Below are 16,787 nucleotides of genomic sequence, written 5' to 3'. Positions count from 1 at the left end.
AGATACACTTATTATAGAAAATGTATAAGGTTAAGATTCAATTCAAGCAACGATCAACATTAAAAAAAAGTCATGATAAACACATAAAAGGGTAAGAGTAGTCTTGCCCTAATATAGTGAAGACCGTCTCTCTCAAGCTTTTCTTCTGACAAATTTACATGCATAAAAAACGATACTATTCAATTATATGGAGCAAACTAATTATTGTTGATGCTATAATTTTTTTTTTTGTGTGTGTGTAAATTGAGCACAACATCACTATAATTTAAGGAGAGATACGAATTGGGGAAGGGTGAGACATATTCGTCATGCATAATACGATGTTTTAACCACCTTTAGGCAAAAATATAAAAATAAATGAAAAAATTTAAACCTAAAAGGGGGTCACGTATTTGCCAACTCTTCTATAGTTCTCTACCGCGTTAATATTCGCATGAAGTTTATGACATTTATTTCATATTAATAAAAAAATGATTATACTGCTTCGTACAATTTGTGATTTATAACTTTTAGCTAACTTATTTGAACTTACTTAAATTTATATATTTTAAGTGAAGAATATTAATTATAAATATGATAAAGATAAAGTTTGATCTTTAATTTCCTCAGAGATAAAAAAAAAAACTCAATTTTTATTTTCTTATAATATACTAATTAAAGGTCATAATGTAAAACAGGAAATTACACCACAATCTAATATTTCAATATGTCGATGATCAACACTGAAAATAGCACATTTGTTATTTAAATAGTGTAAAAACTCTCAAAATGCTTAAAAAAACCGTTCAATCTGTCGTTATCAAAGATAACCTAAGTTTCTGCATTTTTGTTTGTCATGTTCAACTTGATCTTTACGGGATGTAAAAATGATGAAGTTCAGAAAGTAGCGGTTAGTTTTCTGTTAGTTAGATAGACTTTTCAAGAGAGAGATGAAAGTTTTGCATTTTAGACCGTTTTATGTGTGAACCGAAGGGATTAAGTAGTGGACTAAAGGTTGTTTCGAGTGGGAATAAGGTTGATTGCGACGAGTTGGTTGACTAAAGTTTTTCCTTACTAGATCTAGAAAGGGGATAATAATTATGAGATAATAAAATTTGAAGAAAAAAGGACAATAAAAATGAGATAGAGGTAGTAAGATTTATTTATGCAAAATGAAATAAATAGAAAAATTCGTGTATATATATATAATATTCAAACTTAATCAGTTTACAAACATAGTACCCAAACACTTTGTTTGAGTATCTGGAATGGAGGAAGGGGAGGGGACGAGAAAAAGACTAGGAAGGGAAAGGGAGAGAGATAAGAGGGAAGATTGTTTCTTAAACTTTTCTTTGTTGAAGGAGAAATAAATTGTCTTCGATAAGGGAGATAAGGATCCATATCATCTGGAGTAAAGATTGGTGTTTCATGGAGCTGAATATGATTTATGACTTCTTAGATGTAAAACGTGGCGAAAAGGTAATGATAGTGGTAGTGGATTGAAGGTTGTTTCAAGTAGTAAGAACTAATCACAGTCGCTCATGTTTTATTTTGCGGGTAAATTAGTGGGGGTAGAGGGAGGGTGCATTTGTGGAGGGTGGTGAGTTTAACGAGGATAGTGATAATAAATACGGTTATTTATCAGCAAATATCGCTTGCATTAAAACATATAGGTAACATTAATAATAACAAGAAATCTCAAAAGATCATACTGATAAACTTAATCTTGACCCCATGAATCCAAATTAAAGGAAAAACTTAATTCTAACAACATTGTCGAGAGCAAGGGTTGGTTTCCATTAGATTGTGGGATTTCCAGAAGTAGGGATTTAGTTTTTCACTTGGTTGGATAAATTTGAGAGAAGTTTCGACGACAAGGATCGATATTTCAAGGGATGAGATTGTTTTAGATCATGTGTGTGAATAAGGAAGAAAAATAGGGGTCTCATGTGAAGGATTTTGTTTCAACTGAGAAGATGGGGGCAAGACTATTGTTATAGTGGGGTGTCATAAGCATGACCATGTAGTATTGCGTTGGAATTTGGTTCACATTCAAAGGTACGTCTATAGTTTGACCGGGAGATATAACATTTAACTACCTGTAAATGTTTTTATGTAACTACCATTTAACCCAAAAATGATTAAATTACGGTTGTTATTCTAAAAAAGGAGATTTGTTGCATTATTGAGTTGATTATGCAAAGTAGATATTATTATTTTCCTTGACCAATTGAAAAACAAACAGGTATTAATGAACAAAATCTAAAAACTCTCAGTCCCAGGTATCATATATATAAACTTTATTTTGGTTTTATTTTCCTAAGAAAATACATTGTCGAGAGCATTGTTGTCAGAATCCCGGTTCGATCCTATGATTCTACGATTTTACGATTCAAAAATGCTTTACCGATCCCGGATCCTACGATTTTATCGTTTTTGTAAAATCTTACGATCCTATTTATTTGAAATTATCTAGAGGTAGGATCATAATACGATTCTACGATCTTACGATCCTTCGATCCGACTCCATAGCAAACATATTAAAATATATTTTTATATAATGACATGGTAAAACCCAAATTTCGTGTAATTTGTAGAAATATGTTCACGAAATGATATTAAACTCATTAACTATCAATATTTTGTGTATAAAATAATCGTTTCGAACTTCAATTATATATTTTTACCAAATAAAAAACTATATTTAATGAATTTATAGAATCTTACGATTCTACAATCCGATTCTACCGATTCGATCCTACCCTCCCCATCGATTCAAAGTAGAATCCCGATCCTAACAACATTGGTCGAGAGCAAGGGTTAGTTTCCATTGGATGGTGGATTTTTCTAGAAGTAGGGGTTTAGTTTTTCACTTGGTTAGATAAATTTGAGATAAGTTTCGGAGACAAGGATCGATCTTTCAAGGGATGAGATTGTTTTAGATCATGTGTGTGAATATGGAATAAAAATAGAGGCCTGCGTGAAAGATTTTGTTTCAAATGCGAAGATAGGGACCAAGAGAGAGAGAGAGAGAGTACATAAGCAGCCCTAGCCATGTAGTATTGTGTCGGAATTTGGTTCATATTTAAACGTACTACTATAGTTTAACCAGGAGATATAACATTCTAACTACCTCTAAATGATTTTAGATAATTACAATTTGATCTAGCAATGATTAAATTATGGTTGTTATTCGAAAGAAGGAGATTGGTTGCATCATTGAGTTGATTATGCAGAGTAGATATTATTGTTTTCCTTGACCAATTGAAAAACAAACAGGTATTAATGAACAAATTCTAAAAACAATTAGTCCAATATATAAACTTCATATTGGTTTATTTTTCTAAAAAAAAGTATTTTATTAATCACACTCTTTTATTAATCACACTCTTTTATTATTATGTCAATATTATGTTAACGAAATTATTCGTTGGTCAAAAGATACATAAAATCTTAGACATGAACGATGTACTATATGTCTATATTGCATTTTATTGTGAAATTTATCACACATTATTTTAATATCCGTGCAACGCACGGGCAAGAAAACTAGTATATATATATATATACCATATACAGTTAAAATAATTCTATTTTACAACTAATATTATTAACAATATATTTAACGAGAATATAACTCGGTTACATAAGAGACTCGAGTATGACATGCCCAACAGTCCCAAATTAAATAATCAATTCCTATACAACCCACTAATTATGGTAACAAGTTGTTCACTTCTATTTGTCAACTTAGCACAACACAATTCACTAACTATTATACTATTAACCATAGTCACACCATTCAATAATTAACTACCCTAATTAAATAACCAAAAATGTAATTAATTAACCAACACAAAAAAAAAAGATGTAAAACCCAACCTTCCTGAGGTACAAAACATTATAGAAAGTCAAAATGTACTATATCACCTAGCAACCCAAAAATCACGTTAGACACAGCCAACCTACAGAACTGGCCAAGCACTACACCACCCGACTCCATCTCTGTTCTCACGCAACAAAACACGCCATTCGTGAAACTCAAGCAACATAGTACTACGGCGACGTAACTGCCTGAACCAACTGTCATTACATGACCCGCCGATACACTGACTCGATGCATTAATTAATTGGAATATTTATAATAGTTGAGCCTCTACCATCACCTTAAGGTTTTAGTTGAGTTGGTTTATCTATCATGGTATCAGAGTCAGTGTGACCGAAGGTCACGGGTTCAAATCCTGACAACCTCAAAACTCCTCAAAAACTCGAAGTGGAAACCCAAAGACCCGTGCACGGGGAGCCGTCTGACAACCAACCACTCTTCAAGCCCAACGGGCATTTGAGTGAGGAAGCGTAATAGGAATATTTATAATAGTTGGGCCTCAACCATCACCTTAAGCCCAATGGGCATTTGAGTGAGGAAGCGTAATAGGAATATTTATAATAGTTGGGTCTCAACCATCACCTTAAGGTTTTAGTTGAGGTGGTTCATCTATCATTAATATCGTATCATAAACCGACCCATACATGGCACATGAACTCATCGAATACTCGGGCGAAACCGCTCCAAAAGAGAGCAGACTTGCTGCTGCTGTCCAGCTCCGTTCAAGACCCCAACTGCTTTTAAAATAACTCTTAAAGACGCTCCAAATCACCACCCTATGATCACCCCTTGACCCATCATTAAAGCTTTGTCAACTAACGTCAAAATCGACTCAAAACGAGCCCAAAACAGTGGCGTAAACACCGGACATTAAACTCGCTATTTTGAGAAACGAAAACCAGCTTTAAATACCTAGTGATAACGTTAATGAGTCCCAAAGCTTTCAGCACCAACGAACTTATATTAGGTGCACACTACAATGCTGAACCAGTACCGACACCGACCCGAAACAGAGTATCGGGTCTGCTACTGTCCAGCGCCCAACCCAACTTTAAACACCCTAAAACTGCCCTCTATGACACTTCTTATGACCCTAATTCATCCTAACTACTGACCATGAAACTCCTCCCAAACCCGACATCAAAGGCGTTAATAACCGTAGTCAATGCTATATTAAAAGAGGAATTGATTACCTTAAGGGCTTGCTTGGAATGAGATTAATTATTAAGGGAGTAATAGAGGCTAAAATAAGAAGAAATGGAAGGAAATTGGTGGTTTGTGGTGGTTTGTGGTGGTTGTGGAGCGTGGAAAGAGGTGTTGAGGGGGGAATTATTACCTCCATATAGAGGTAATGCATTACTTGAGGGGGGAGGTGGCTAATTATTGCCCCCTTAATGGATAGATTATTAGACTATTTTCCTCCATTTCTATCTCCAACCTCCTTCACTTCTTCCATTTTCTACTTCATTTAAGCTCCATTACTCCTTTAATAATTACTCTCATTCCAAGCGAGCCCTAATTGGTTAAGACTAGGGAACGTTGATGATGGAAATAAACCGACGACAATAACGATGAGGGTGATACAGCAGCCGCAAGATTCCGCTTCCCGTCTTTCTTTTCTTTTCCTTTGTTTGTTTTTATAGGGTTAGGGGTTTTTTTTCCCGGTGAAGGGTTTACTTAGATGGCTTTATATGGGTTTACTGTACTAAGGGGTAGTACATAATAGATTTATTATTATTATTATTATTATTATTATTATTATTACTATTACTATTATTACTATTACTGTTATTATTATTACTATTATTATTATTATTATTATTATTATTATTATTATTATTATTATTATTATTAAGTACATAATATAAATCAATATCTATCTATCTATCTATCTATCTATCTATCTATATTAATAAAGGAAGCTTTTTTCAAGCGATTATAGAGACTCCAAGTTTTACAAACTACTTAGAGAGTCCAACTATTAGAGAGTACCTATTTTACTTTTAATTAATAATACTCCGTATGACATCCTAATTTTAGTTAAATTTAGTGATTTGCGTCAAATAACTTACACGGAGTACTATTATGTTTTCTGAGCATACACCTCAGTTCAAATATAATTATAATAAAATTACTTTAGATTCTTAGAACTACAATGCTACCCTAAGCTATATGAGATTATGAGTTATAATTACTGTATATGATTATACGAATTTGGTTAAGAGATTATCATCATAAGTGATACTGTCGTTTCGTACCAAAAATAAATACCTAAGTTACTACTAATGAAGTCGTGTAAGTAGGGTCGATCTCCACAGGGAGGCTAAGTTGCTATCTATCTATTTAATTCGGTCATTCGGTGTCACGAAAATGGGGGTTTTGAATTGATTGTGAACTAACTAAACTACTGAAACTAAAGGCAAGAGAAGGGAATAAAGGAGATTAAAAATAAGAGAAAGGAAGTATGCTAGGAGTCGGTCTCACCGTGGCACTATCGGATCTTATACTATCGGGAATACTAAGGCGATTAGACTATTGATAAGAAGAGCTATGGTCGTCACCTTTCGGTCCTTAAACCGCCCTAGAGCGTAAATGTGCTTAACTTTCGCCCTCACCGCAATACCCTATTGTAATTAAGCAAGCCTTCCCTTCCAATCTTTCGATCTAGGTCGGGGTTAACTAAATTTATGGTCTCCTGCATGCATTCATTCGACCGGATAACAATTAAATTGCCTAATACAATTCCTATCGCAAGACTAATCTATATAAGTCAATTAAAACGTCGCTACCACGGCTTCCCTAATCCTAACATACTACGGGGAATTAGCTACTCATAATTAAGGGAGAACGAGAAATAAAGGAAGAACAAATAATAAACATTAAATTAAATTAAAGAGAGAAAAGGGAAGAAAAGATTACTGAATAAATGATCCGGAAAAATAAGGAAGAAAGTAACAGTGTACTCGAACCAGAGGGAAAAGAGAGAAAGGGAGAGAAGTAGAGTGTGTGAGAGAGTTTACAATGACATACTGACTTCCTATTTATAAGAAAATAGGATTAGCTAAACCTAATTGACGGAAATTAACTAAAAAGTCCAAGCCCGTCAAAGATTGTTGCTCGATCGAGCACTTAAGGCTCTCGATCGAGTATTATTCCTTAGCATTCCTCTCGATCGAGAACAATTCCTCTCGATCGAAGACTTCTTTCCCTTTAATCACTCGATCGAGAAGAAGTAGCTCTCGATCGAGCAAATGGGCTCTCGATCGAATAGAAATAGTTCTCGATCGAGCACTTCTCAGCGCGTAATTCCTGCTTCGCGCACTGAACTTCAAACGGCTGCCATTTCTTCGTTACTTGGTCAAACAGGGTGATTCCAGTGGCATTGGAAAGCTAAAAGGACAAACTTTCATCTCCAATTGGAATCACCTGAATATCTGTTGTAGAACCCGAGATATGGCTCTCCAAAGTAGGCACTAGCAGTTTGAAGTTCTTCCTTTGCTCGCCTAGCTATCTTTCTTCTTTGCGCATCTCAAAATAGCTTCATTTCCGCTCTAAATTCACTCTTCCTCCAAATGCATGCTAAAAGGACGGTAAAAGGCTCGATTTCACTCCTTTATGGTCCATTCCTGCAATTAAGACAAAATACACCAAAGTAGCATATACGGGGCATTTCGTAGCATAAAACCACGATAAAAGCATAGAAATACGTGCATGAAATAGGCTAAAAAGACTATATAAAATGCACATATCAATAAGGAATCTAAAATATTACTATAACATGTTCACATCTCATACGTCACATAGGTGAAGTAAGAGCCCTATAATTGACAAATTGTATAGAAGCCAAACCACTAAATTCCACAGCTTTAGTGTTTATATAAGCTCAAAACTCAGCGAATTAATCTTTAATCCTAGATTAAGTTGAAGACAATTCCAATACAATTAGAACATTATACGTTTTATATAAATATCGTCTTTTGATCTTAGATGTCAATAATAATTCCCTCATGAAATAATCTATTTTTAGTTGATTATGTTTGTGCTTTGTTCGTTTTGATCAATAATGATTATAGTTATTTTCACTGATATATATTATTTGTATATGATGCAGGTTGATGATAAATTGTTCTAGGTTATACGTTCGTAATGGCCAAAGTTGCAAGAGAATTTGGAGACTTTATTATCGTAACACAAATGAGGTAATTAAGATAAAAGACTTATACTTTGAATTTGCCTCTACTTTCTAATATTATGCGCTACCGCTTCATATCGTGCTTCCAAATATTAGTTCGACATTCATCTTAATACTCCGTAATAATTAGTTCACATAATAGTTTATAAAGTTTTTGTTGACTTAAATTCATTTTTTATTGCTTTTTACTGACTCATATTATAAAGGTCGGGTGAGTAATAACTCAATTTTACTTACAAAATTACTAATGACAAAATTACATGCAATTGAATTTGTGATACTGTAAATAGATGTGCATATTCGTTACCTTCAAAAGTTAGATTATCTATTACCATGCATATTCATGTTTATACACAAGTTTAGTACAATGATACAAATCTACGCACACAATTACACAAGTTCAGTTTTATCACATGAAATTGGCATAAAGCTTGGTGTTATTAGCGAGCTATAATTACATACATGGAAAATTTTGAGCTTTTTTTTCTTTCCTTAAAATCTACTCCTAATTAAAGACTAATATTTACATGCGTAATCACGTAGAATTCTTTTTTTTATTTTTTATTAAAAACCTTCAACGGTTCGTTCGGCAAATAACGGCACTTTGCATACTATTTTCTTCTGATACCTAAGCTGAGCCGGTAAGAAGATATTCTCTTTGGATAATATAACTGTGTAAGTAATTGACTTTTATATGTTTCGATCGAGGTATCCGGATACTCTTATAATTGCATGACCACAGAGCACCAAATACGTGTTAGTAATCCTTTTGAAAATATAGGTTTGTAGTAGCTTCGGATTGATAAATACGGAATACTTGGGTTTATTATTTAAAAGTTGATTAAGTTGATTTAAATCTAATTTATACGGAGTATTTAATAAGAAAAGCTGGTACAAGAGTTCAACACTCATACAAAATTTGACATCTCAAAGGGATTAGAGAAGTAAGAAAAATTAGACATAGAAATATTCTTTTTAAATGCTTAATCTGGAGGCTTTACTTTAAAAAGTGGGATTAAATCTATTTTATATTTTGCTTTTCATTTCAGGGATGCGAGACTAACAATGTCAAAGTAACTTACAAATGGTGCCATGCGGTTGAGTTATAACGGTTGAGTAGTGTATGAGGCATATGATTTTTAGATTTTGGTTAGGATTTATGTAAATTTACAAATAGTGCCATGCGGTTGAGTTATAACGGTTGAGTAGTGTACATGTATGGGGCATATAGTTTTTAGATTTTGGTTAGGATTTATGTAAATTTAAGGATAAAATCATATTGGCATTAGTTTATTAGAAGTGTGTTAGGATGAAAAACACAATGTTTATTGTATTAGAAGTGTGTTGAGAACCATTATTCAAAAATTTGAGTTAAGAGTAATAATTATAATTTGTAAAGCTATAGAATTGTAATCTACTATGTAATTTTGGAGGTTTTACTCATTTGTTTTAGAAGGAATTTTGTGTTAAGTTGGTTTCTTAAGCAGAAACAAAAGAAGTAATAGAGCTATCTAACTTGATTTGATGAATTTAGCTAAGCCTGATTAAATATAGTCGTACATGTATCTATAAATTTATCGTGTTAGTTTTTATATGTAAGGAACTGGACGTAGCTTGATGATTATTTTCCTCTTTATTGTTTGCTTGGATTATCTTTGTTATCTAAATCAACTAATAAGAATTATACAAATGAGAATTTGTGGTTAAAGAATATCTGCAACTGAGCAAAGTGTATTTACTTGCTATCACAAGTTAGATTTGAATTAGTGGCAAATTAGTAGTTAGGTCATGTTCTTTTGAAAATAAGGTCAATCCCTTTAAATTTAATATGTTCAGTTGATAAAAGTTAAGCTCCTACAAATTCAGTTCGTAAAAGTAAAATTATCACATTATAATAACAGGATATTACAAAAGGGCTCGGGCATCGCCCGGGCATTAAAATCTACTATATATATAAAAGAGACTTTTTTCAGGCAATTCTAGAGATTCCAAGGTTTTTGAAACACTTTAATTAAAATAATAATATATGTGAAGATTACTTAAAGATATAATTAACAATCATTAATGAATTTTGTATATTTTGGAATATTTTATCACAACCGTAAAGACTCCTAATATATTTGTTTTAATAGAATTCTATTGTCTTTCATACTCTCTATTTATATATAAGTTAAATTGATTAGAATTTAAACTATAAATAGTGTATATAAACCATACCATGAACGCCTAGTAACATTTCAATGTCCCTTACCCCATAAATTAAATCTTTCTTGTGCTGGATCATGTTAACTTTTTTTTACGCTTAATATATCAATATATTAGGAGATCTAATTTTGTATTATATTTTTCTATGATTTTTCAGGGAACAATGAAGGGCAACCATTTAACCATCAGGAAGACGGGAATTCAATCATTGCAACCGTAACAATAAGATGGTAACTATACGGCTTCGTAGTTGGTTTCATACGTATAATAAATTAAACTAATGAAATGAAAACATTATTCTTTCTGATCAATTTCTCAAGACTCTATCTAATGTTTTTATGAAAAATATTCAGGCATGGTAGAGAGTTTGTGTATTATTCCATAAGCTATCGTTTTTTATTTATGTCAAAAGTAGTTACTTTTATGTTATGAGAGTCTCCAACTTTTTCTGAAATCGTGAGTATTACAGGAAACAATTCTATAGAAACCAGAAACCTCAAAAAAAATTAACACAACAGATTCATCGTCCTTTGGCGAGGGCCTCAGCGAGCTCTTCCTGTGACGAGGCAAAGAGCTCTATGTAACGGCTTCCGAGGGTTTTCCTGTCCTTTTCAATGGCAGCCTCGGAATCCTCAACACTAGCAAACTCGACGAATGCCTCACCAGTCGGCCTTCCGTTCAAATTGAATGTAATATGGATAGAATCTTCTGCTAACAAAAATCCATTGAAGAACTCCGTCACATCCTCCTTTGTGGCTGAAAAGGGCAGCCCCCTCAATTTTAAGATTCCAGTATGTTTCACAGGCTCATTCACATCGTCTTCATTTGACCTGCAAAAATAGATTATCAGACAACATGACATTAAAAAGTACTGTGTAACTAATTACATGTTAAAGCAGGGGAAAGGCATTCAATCAGAAAATTATACTCATAACTAACCACTTTCAGATTAATATTGTGAAAATATTGGTATCTTTAAAACTTGACATCATTCACGCAAGCAATTCAAATGAGGCGAAAAAAAAAAGGAATGGAGAATACTAACACCACTAAGACGATTCTAAAGGATGATTAATGTCAGCCGACCCAAATCATTTTGGGATTAAGGCTCGGATGTTGTTGTTGTATGAATTAATCTGTTGATGAATAATTTATACTTTTTTTTTGGTAGAAGGAATAATTTATATTACTATAACGCTATTTATACTCAAAGGAACAAATGATTGTTATTCTCTGTCTTTTCCTCATACCATTTAATAAGATGAACATTATTTGACAAAGGGGACTCTAAGTCGAAACATAACTCAGTCATAATTATTAGATTGAAAGAATTTATACACTCACAATCTCACAAAAAATGTGTATAAATAAATTAAGGAATATAAGATAGGCTTTGTAATAAATTTTAGTAAAATATAAATACCAGTCAATATACATATGAAATCTTCATACGTTAATGTATTCACAAATTCAAGGATCCCAAATCTTTGATTTTATATTGGTCGGTTTTTTTTTTTTTTTATATATAATATGCTCTTTACGTTTTATTTTATTTTTATCCTCAATGTTTGATTTGTAACTATAACTATGAAAGCGGCGGTGTGTGCAAGACTATGGAAGCAGCGGTGTGTGCCAGATGATTGTATAAGTTCTTCAGTAATTGCCTTTTTTTACACGGATGAAGTTTGACATATAGGAATCCTTATCATTTTATAATTCACATATTCTCATTTATAACGGGTATATCCATTACAAACTTGCGATGAGTCAAGTACTACTCATGTGTTTAGTTAAGACAAAACATCGTCACAATTGACACTTGCTGATTATAATTAGGGCACAACCTATATAAATTGAAGCCACATACTGACAAACACGATCATACATATCTAAGATGACAATAAAGATTTCATAATATGCCAATGAAGACCGTATAATACGGAGTAGTATATAACACAATCGTACAAAAGACTAATTGAAATTAGAGAGACTAACTTAAATTAATTCACAACGTCGACTACACTTTTTTTCAAAGTCATTAATTACTTTACGATAGCAAATTTTACCGTTCTCATATTCAAGAACTTACATATTCTACCACTTCAGTTAAAAATAAAAAATTATTTAGAAACCGTGCAACGCACGGGCACAAAATCTAGTATATAATAACATTACCAAATTCATATACACTAGCTAGTGTATTTCCATCTTAGTATATATTCTAATACCGAATAAGGATTTTACTATGTTTATAAATAATTTATCAATTATATTAAGAGTACGGGGTATTACCTGCTATACGAATGTTGTCAATTTATGATCGTCTAAAATTCACCAATTTAGTTCACTTAAAAGTGATAGATGATTAATTGACAAGATCTCTCACATTAATTAAAATTGAGATTAGCCTTACCAATTAGTAGCACATATGAATTCCTTCTTCATTAGGGCTACGCTCGCCTCAGCGGGGTGTTCCCTTTTTACATTGGGTAAGTAGGGTAATGATTGTTATTACGCGCCAAATTTGGTTGGACTCAACGGGATGCAGAGACGAGTCTCGGTTCCGGGGCTAGAGATAAATTTAAGAAATTTATCGACCAAGAGTTCTAGGAGTAGAATCAGTCAAACGTTGACTCACCGAATTTAGTTACGATTGGGATGTATCTGCTTACCGTGCCCAAAAATTCATTAGAAACGGATCTTGGAATCGTTTATGTAATATAGTGGGAGATCATTATATAAATGCAAATTTTAACTTGTTAAAATCGTTTTACGGGTATATTTTTACGATAAATGTTAATACTTTCTTCTTTATTCCGTTTGTAGTTAATAATACATCGCAAAAATGACAACACCAGCACAATCTGCTCCTTTACCTAAAGAATCATGGCTTAGATTATTCATGAAAAAAGTTTCCTTAAAGGACGATGGTAATTATTTTACCGATTGGGAAGCACAACTTCGTAATGCCACCGCCGCAAATGGTACGTTGCGGTATCTTGTTAACCCTCCTCCTCCACAACCCGGAGTTAGATATAACGCCGATGTAAGGAATTCTTAAGAATAATATCAACGAGAGTCTTGCGCGATTAAAAATGTTTTGATCTTTGCAATTAATGAATCTTTAAAATGACGTTGCATTCACGTAAATGATCACGAAATATTCACGAGGCTAAATACGATGTTTTCACAAGCCCTTTTTATACTCTAGCACGACGATGTTGTCCGTTTCTTTGAACTAGTTTAATGAAAGGAGAATCTGTGAGTTCCCACATGCTTAAAATAATTGAGTATGTGGAAACACTAGAGAATCTAGGTAGTCCGATTTCTTCCGAAATCGTGATTGACCGCGTACTACTCTTTGCGTGATGGATTTGCCCAATTTAGGGTAAATTATAACATAAACAACATGAAAAAGAGTACTCATGAAGTTCATGGACTTCTCGTCCAGGCTGAGAAGGACATGCAATCGAGTGAGAGTTCGAGGAAAGATGTCCTTGCTAGGGAAAGGCTGTTGTGTATAGCCAACCCAAACCAAGAAAGGGGCAACTCCCGACCAGCTGTGTTTCTATTGTAACGGTAAAGGGCATTGGAAAAGAAACTGTCCCAAATATCTGGATGATAAGAAAGCAGGACGTGTGACGTCTTTAGGTATAATTTAGTCTAATATCTATATGATAGACATCAACTTTGCTAGTACCACTACTTGGGTATTTGATACAGGTTATGGTTCTCATATTTGTATTCACTTACAGGGGATGAGAAACGTCCGTCAACTAGCCAAAGGTGAAGTCCATCTACGAGACGAGAATGGAGCCAGGGTAGCTGATAAAGGGTTTTGTTGTCACACCCATATCAAACAATATTTATACTAAACTACTATGTAGCTAATGGTCGAGGTCGCACATGAGGATGGTGGGGTTAGAGTGACTATAAGTCTTTGCCTCGTTCTAGTTTAGTCGGATGCAAAACATGTAGGAAATTACTACGCTAACAAACTAGGCTAAGAACATTAAGCAAACACACACACACACACATAAGCACGAAAAAAAAAGAGGAATAGGGTCTTCGGGTTCATCTTGGTAGGGAGAGGGAGATGTAAAGGTTAACGAGAGATGGGTAACGATAATGGTCAAGGAATTATGCCTAATTTCTTAGTCCCCTTAAGTTCATTAACAAGTCAACAATTATTTAAAACAAACTTATTACAAACATGGCATAAAGACCATCCAATAGCATAAGCACCAAGATAGGCCAAACATGTCAAAGAAAAGTTTAAACTTTCATTCAAACAATTCAACAAATAAACACTTCATAATCATGAGAGTAAAGACCAAATGGCCACCCAAATCAAAGTGTTAGCAACTCATTATCATCCCTCATATATACCCAAACATTCCCATAAACCTTAGACAAAATCTACTCAAACATGGTTAACACAAATAACACAATAACAAAAATAATAAACATGATTAAAATTATAAAGAAGATAACATGAATTAGTAAGACATTGAACTAATAAAGATAAAGAACTACACTAATTAAGCTAACAAATAACATGAACATGAACATAAATTTACTAAATAAACAAAGATGAGAACTTTAATAAAATTGGACATTAAAATTATCTAAACAACAAGAAATAAATAAAAACAATAAGGAAAGAGAAGAATGAGAAATTGATACCATATCAAAGGAAAGACTAGAAATTGCTTAGATCTAAAGGATGGATTACAAAAGATTAAATCTTGTCTCAAATTAATCACTAAATTTTACTACTAAATAATACCCTAAAATAATAGATGAGAAAATATAAGAGGTTTTTTTTTTATTCTAAATCTACTACTACCTCAATTAATGTATTATACAACCGGTTATATAGACAACTTATTCAGTGTTGTGGAGCTTTGTTACAAAGTTGTCGAGCTCTATTAACAAAACTATCGAGTTATGATACAAAGTTGTTGAGCTTAACAAAATAATTATTAAGCTCAATAACTTCGTAAAATAGCCCAATAACTTGTAAAATAACTCAACAACTATGTGTGAGAGCTCGATAACTTTAACACGGTTGTACATAACTATTATACAACTAGTTGTAGAATAGTATTTATGCTACTACCTACTGTTTCTCTAAAAAGGAAGGCTGTCTCTCCTCTCGTGTGTCTTTCATTTTATAACCCCTCCATTGGAAATATTAACAGAGTCATCTACCCCTCATTTAAACTCCACAAAAGGAATGAATATAAGGGTAATTATGGTCTTTTACGTCTTCTTTTCTAGTCTTCATAAATCAACCCCTTGAAGTTGCTCCATTTTGACTTCTTTGACCCGTCATCCTTCATTAACTCAACATGTCTGCATTTTATTTCCTATAGGAAATTAAAATAACAAAGAGCAATACCAAATTCTACAATATTAACAATTATTTGCAAGTATTATAATAAAACTAATAATTAATCAATAACTGTCTATATTATTAAAGGAAACTTTTTTCGAGCGATTATAGAGTCTGCAACCTTTATAAAATTCTAAGAGCTATTAAAAAAATAAAAAATGAGTTTTATACGGCTTCAATGACTTTAACATGTATAACGTTGTATACTATATATAAAAGCTCTTATGTCTGATGTACAAAAGAATCCAAATTTATAACCGTCATATTCCTCTTTATTTTTTGTTTTATTTTCTTTTATATAGGATGAACTTTTTTGTGATATTGAGTGTGCGTATTATTATTTGTGTTTTTTATAATGTGATTGCTTGCTTATTGCTTTGTGGTCATATTGTCTCATATTCTTATTGTATACTTAGTTTATCTAGAGTATTGATGAGGCTGTCGCAATCCTATCAAAAATAAACCTAACTGGCTCTAACTAATGTAGCAGAGGTAAGTCGGGTATCGTATTCCACAGGGAGGCTGCTTGTAGTCTATTTGTCTAACTAGGTCTGTCGGTGTCACTGGGTTGTTTGTTTGTTTGTTTGAAGTACTAAACTAGAACAAAAAGTAAAAGCAATAGATAAACTAAAATTGCTGTAAAAGTAAGATGTGATCGAATAAGGGAGAGAAATGCTAGGATTGTCGGTTCACCATGGTTTTCTAGGGATCTAATCTAGGGTCAAAGGTTGGCATAAACTCGGTCTGCAGGGTAGTGAAAAGGTCCTTCCGGTCCGCTATTTGCCCTAAAACATTACTAACTTAGCTTCCGCCCTTATTAGAATGCCCTAATGTTCACTGCAGGTCTTACCCCTCCCAATCTTTCGATCCAGGTCAAGGTGTACCAAATCAACTAGCTAAATGCGTCGACTCAAGCAGCTAATTGCTGTTAAACGCGGTGATTAACAACACAAACCTAATTCAACCAAGCCTAATCACATAATCTTAACCTACCTAATTACCATGGCTCCCCTATATCCTAGCACAAAGGATTTAGCTACTCATAACTATAGGTAAGACAATAACAATAGTCAAAATAATAAAAGAATAAATAACAGACTAGAGAATTAAATGCTTGCAAAAAGAAA

General features: G+C 33.1%; 1 protein-coding gene across 1 annotated transcript; it reads right to left on the bottom strand.

Annotated features, from left to right (window-relative positions):
• Nucleotides 1-10,782: 10,782 nt before the first annotated feature.
• LOC141628886 (uncharacterized) lies at nt 10,783-11,574 on the bottom strand. The gene is made up of 2 exons (XM_074441971.1): nt 11,513-11,574; nt 10,783-11,092 (listed from the first exon to the last, which is right to left on the bottom strand). Exons 1-2 carry the CDS (start codon nt 11,572-11,574, stop codon nt 10,783-10,785), a joined length of 372 nt encoding a protein of 123 aa, XP_074298072.1.
• Between the last annotated feature and the right edge of the window lie 5,213 nt (nt 11,575-16,787).

Source organism: Silene latifolia, chromosome Y, assembly GCF_048544455.1.
Source record: "Silene latifolia isolate original U9 population chromosome Y, ASM4854445v1, whole genome shotgun sequence".
In the NCBI taxonomy this organism is placed as follows: Eukaryota; Viridiplantae; Streptophyta; class Magnoliopsida; order Caryophyllales; family Caryophyllaceae; genus Silene; species Silene latifolia.
This window is presented reverse-complemented; position numbering and strand designations above follow the sequence as displayed.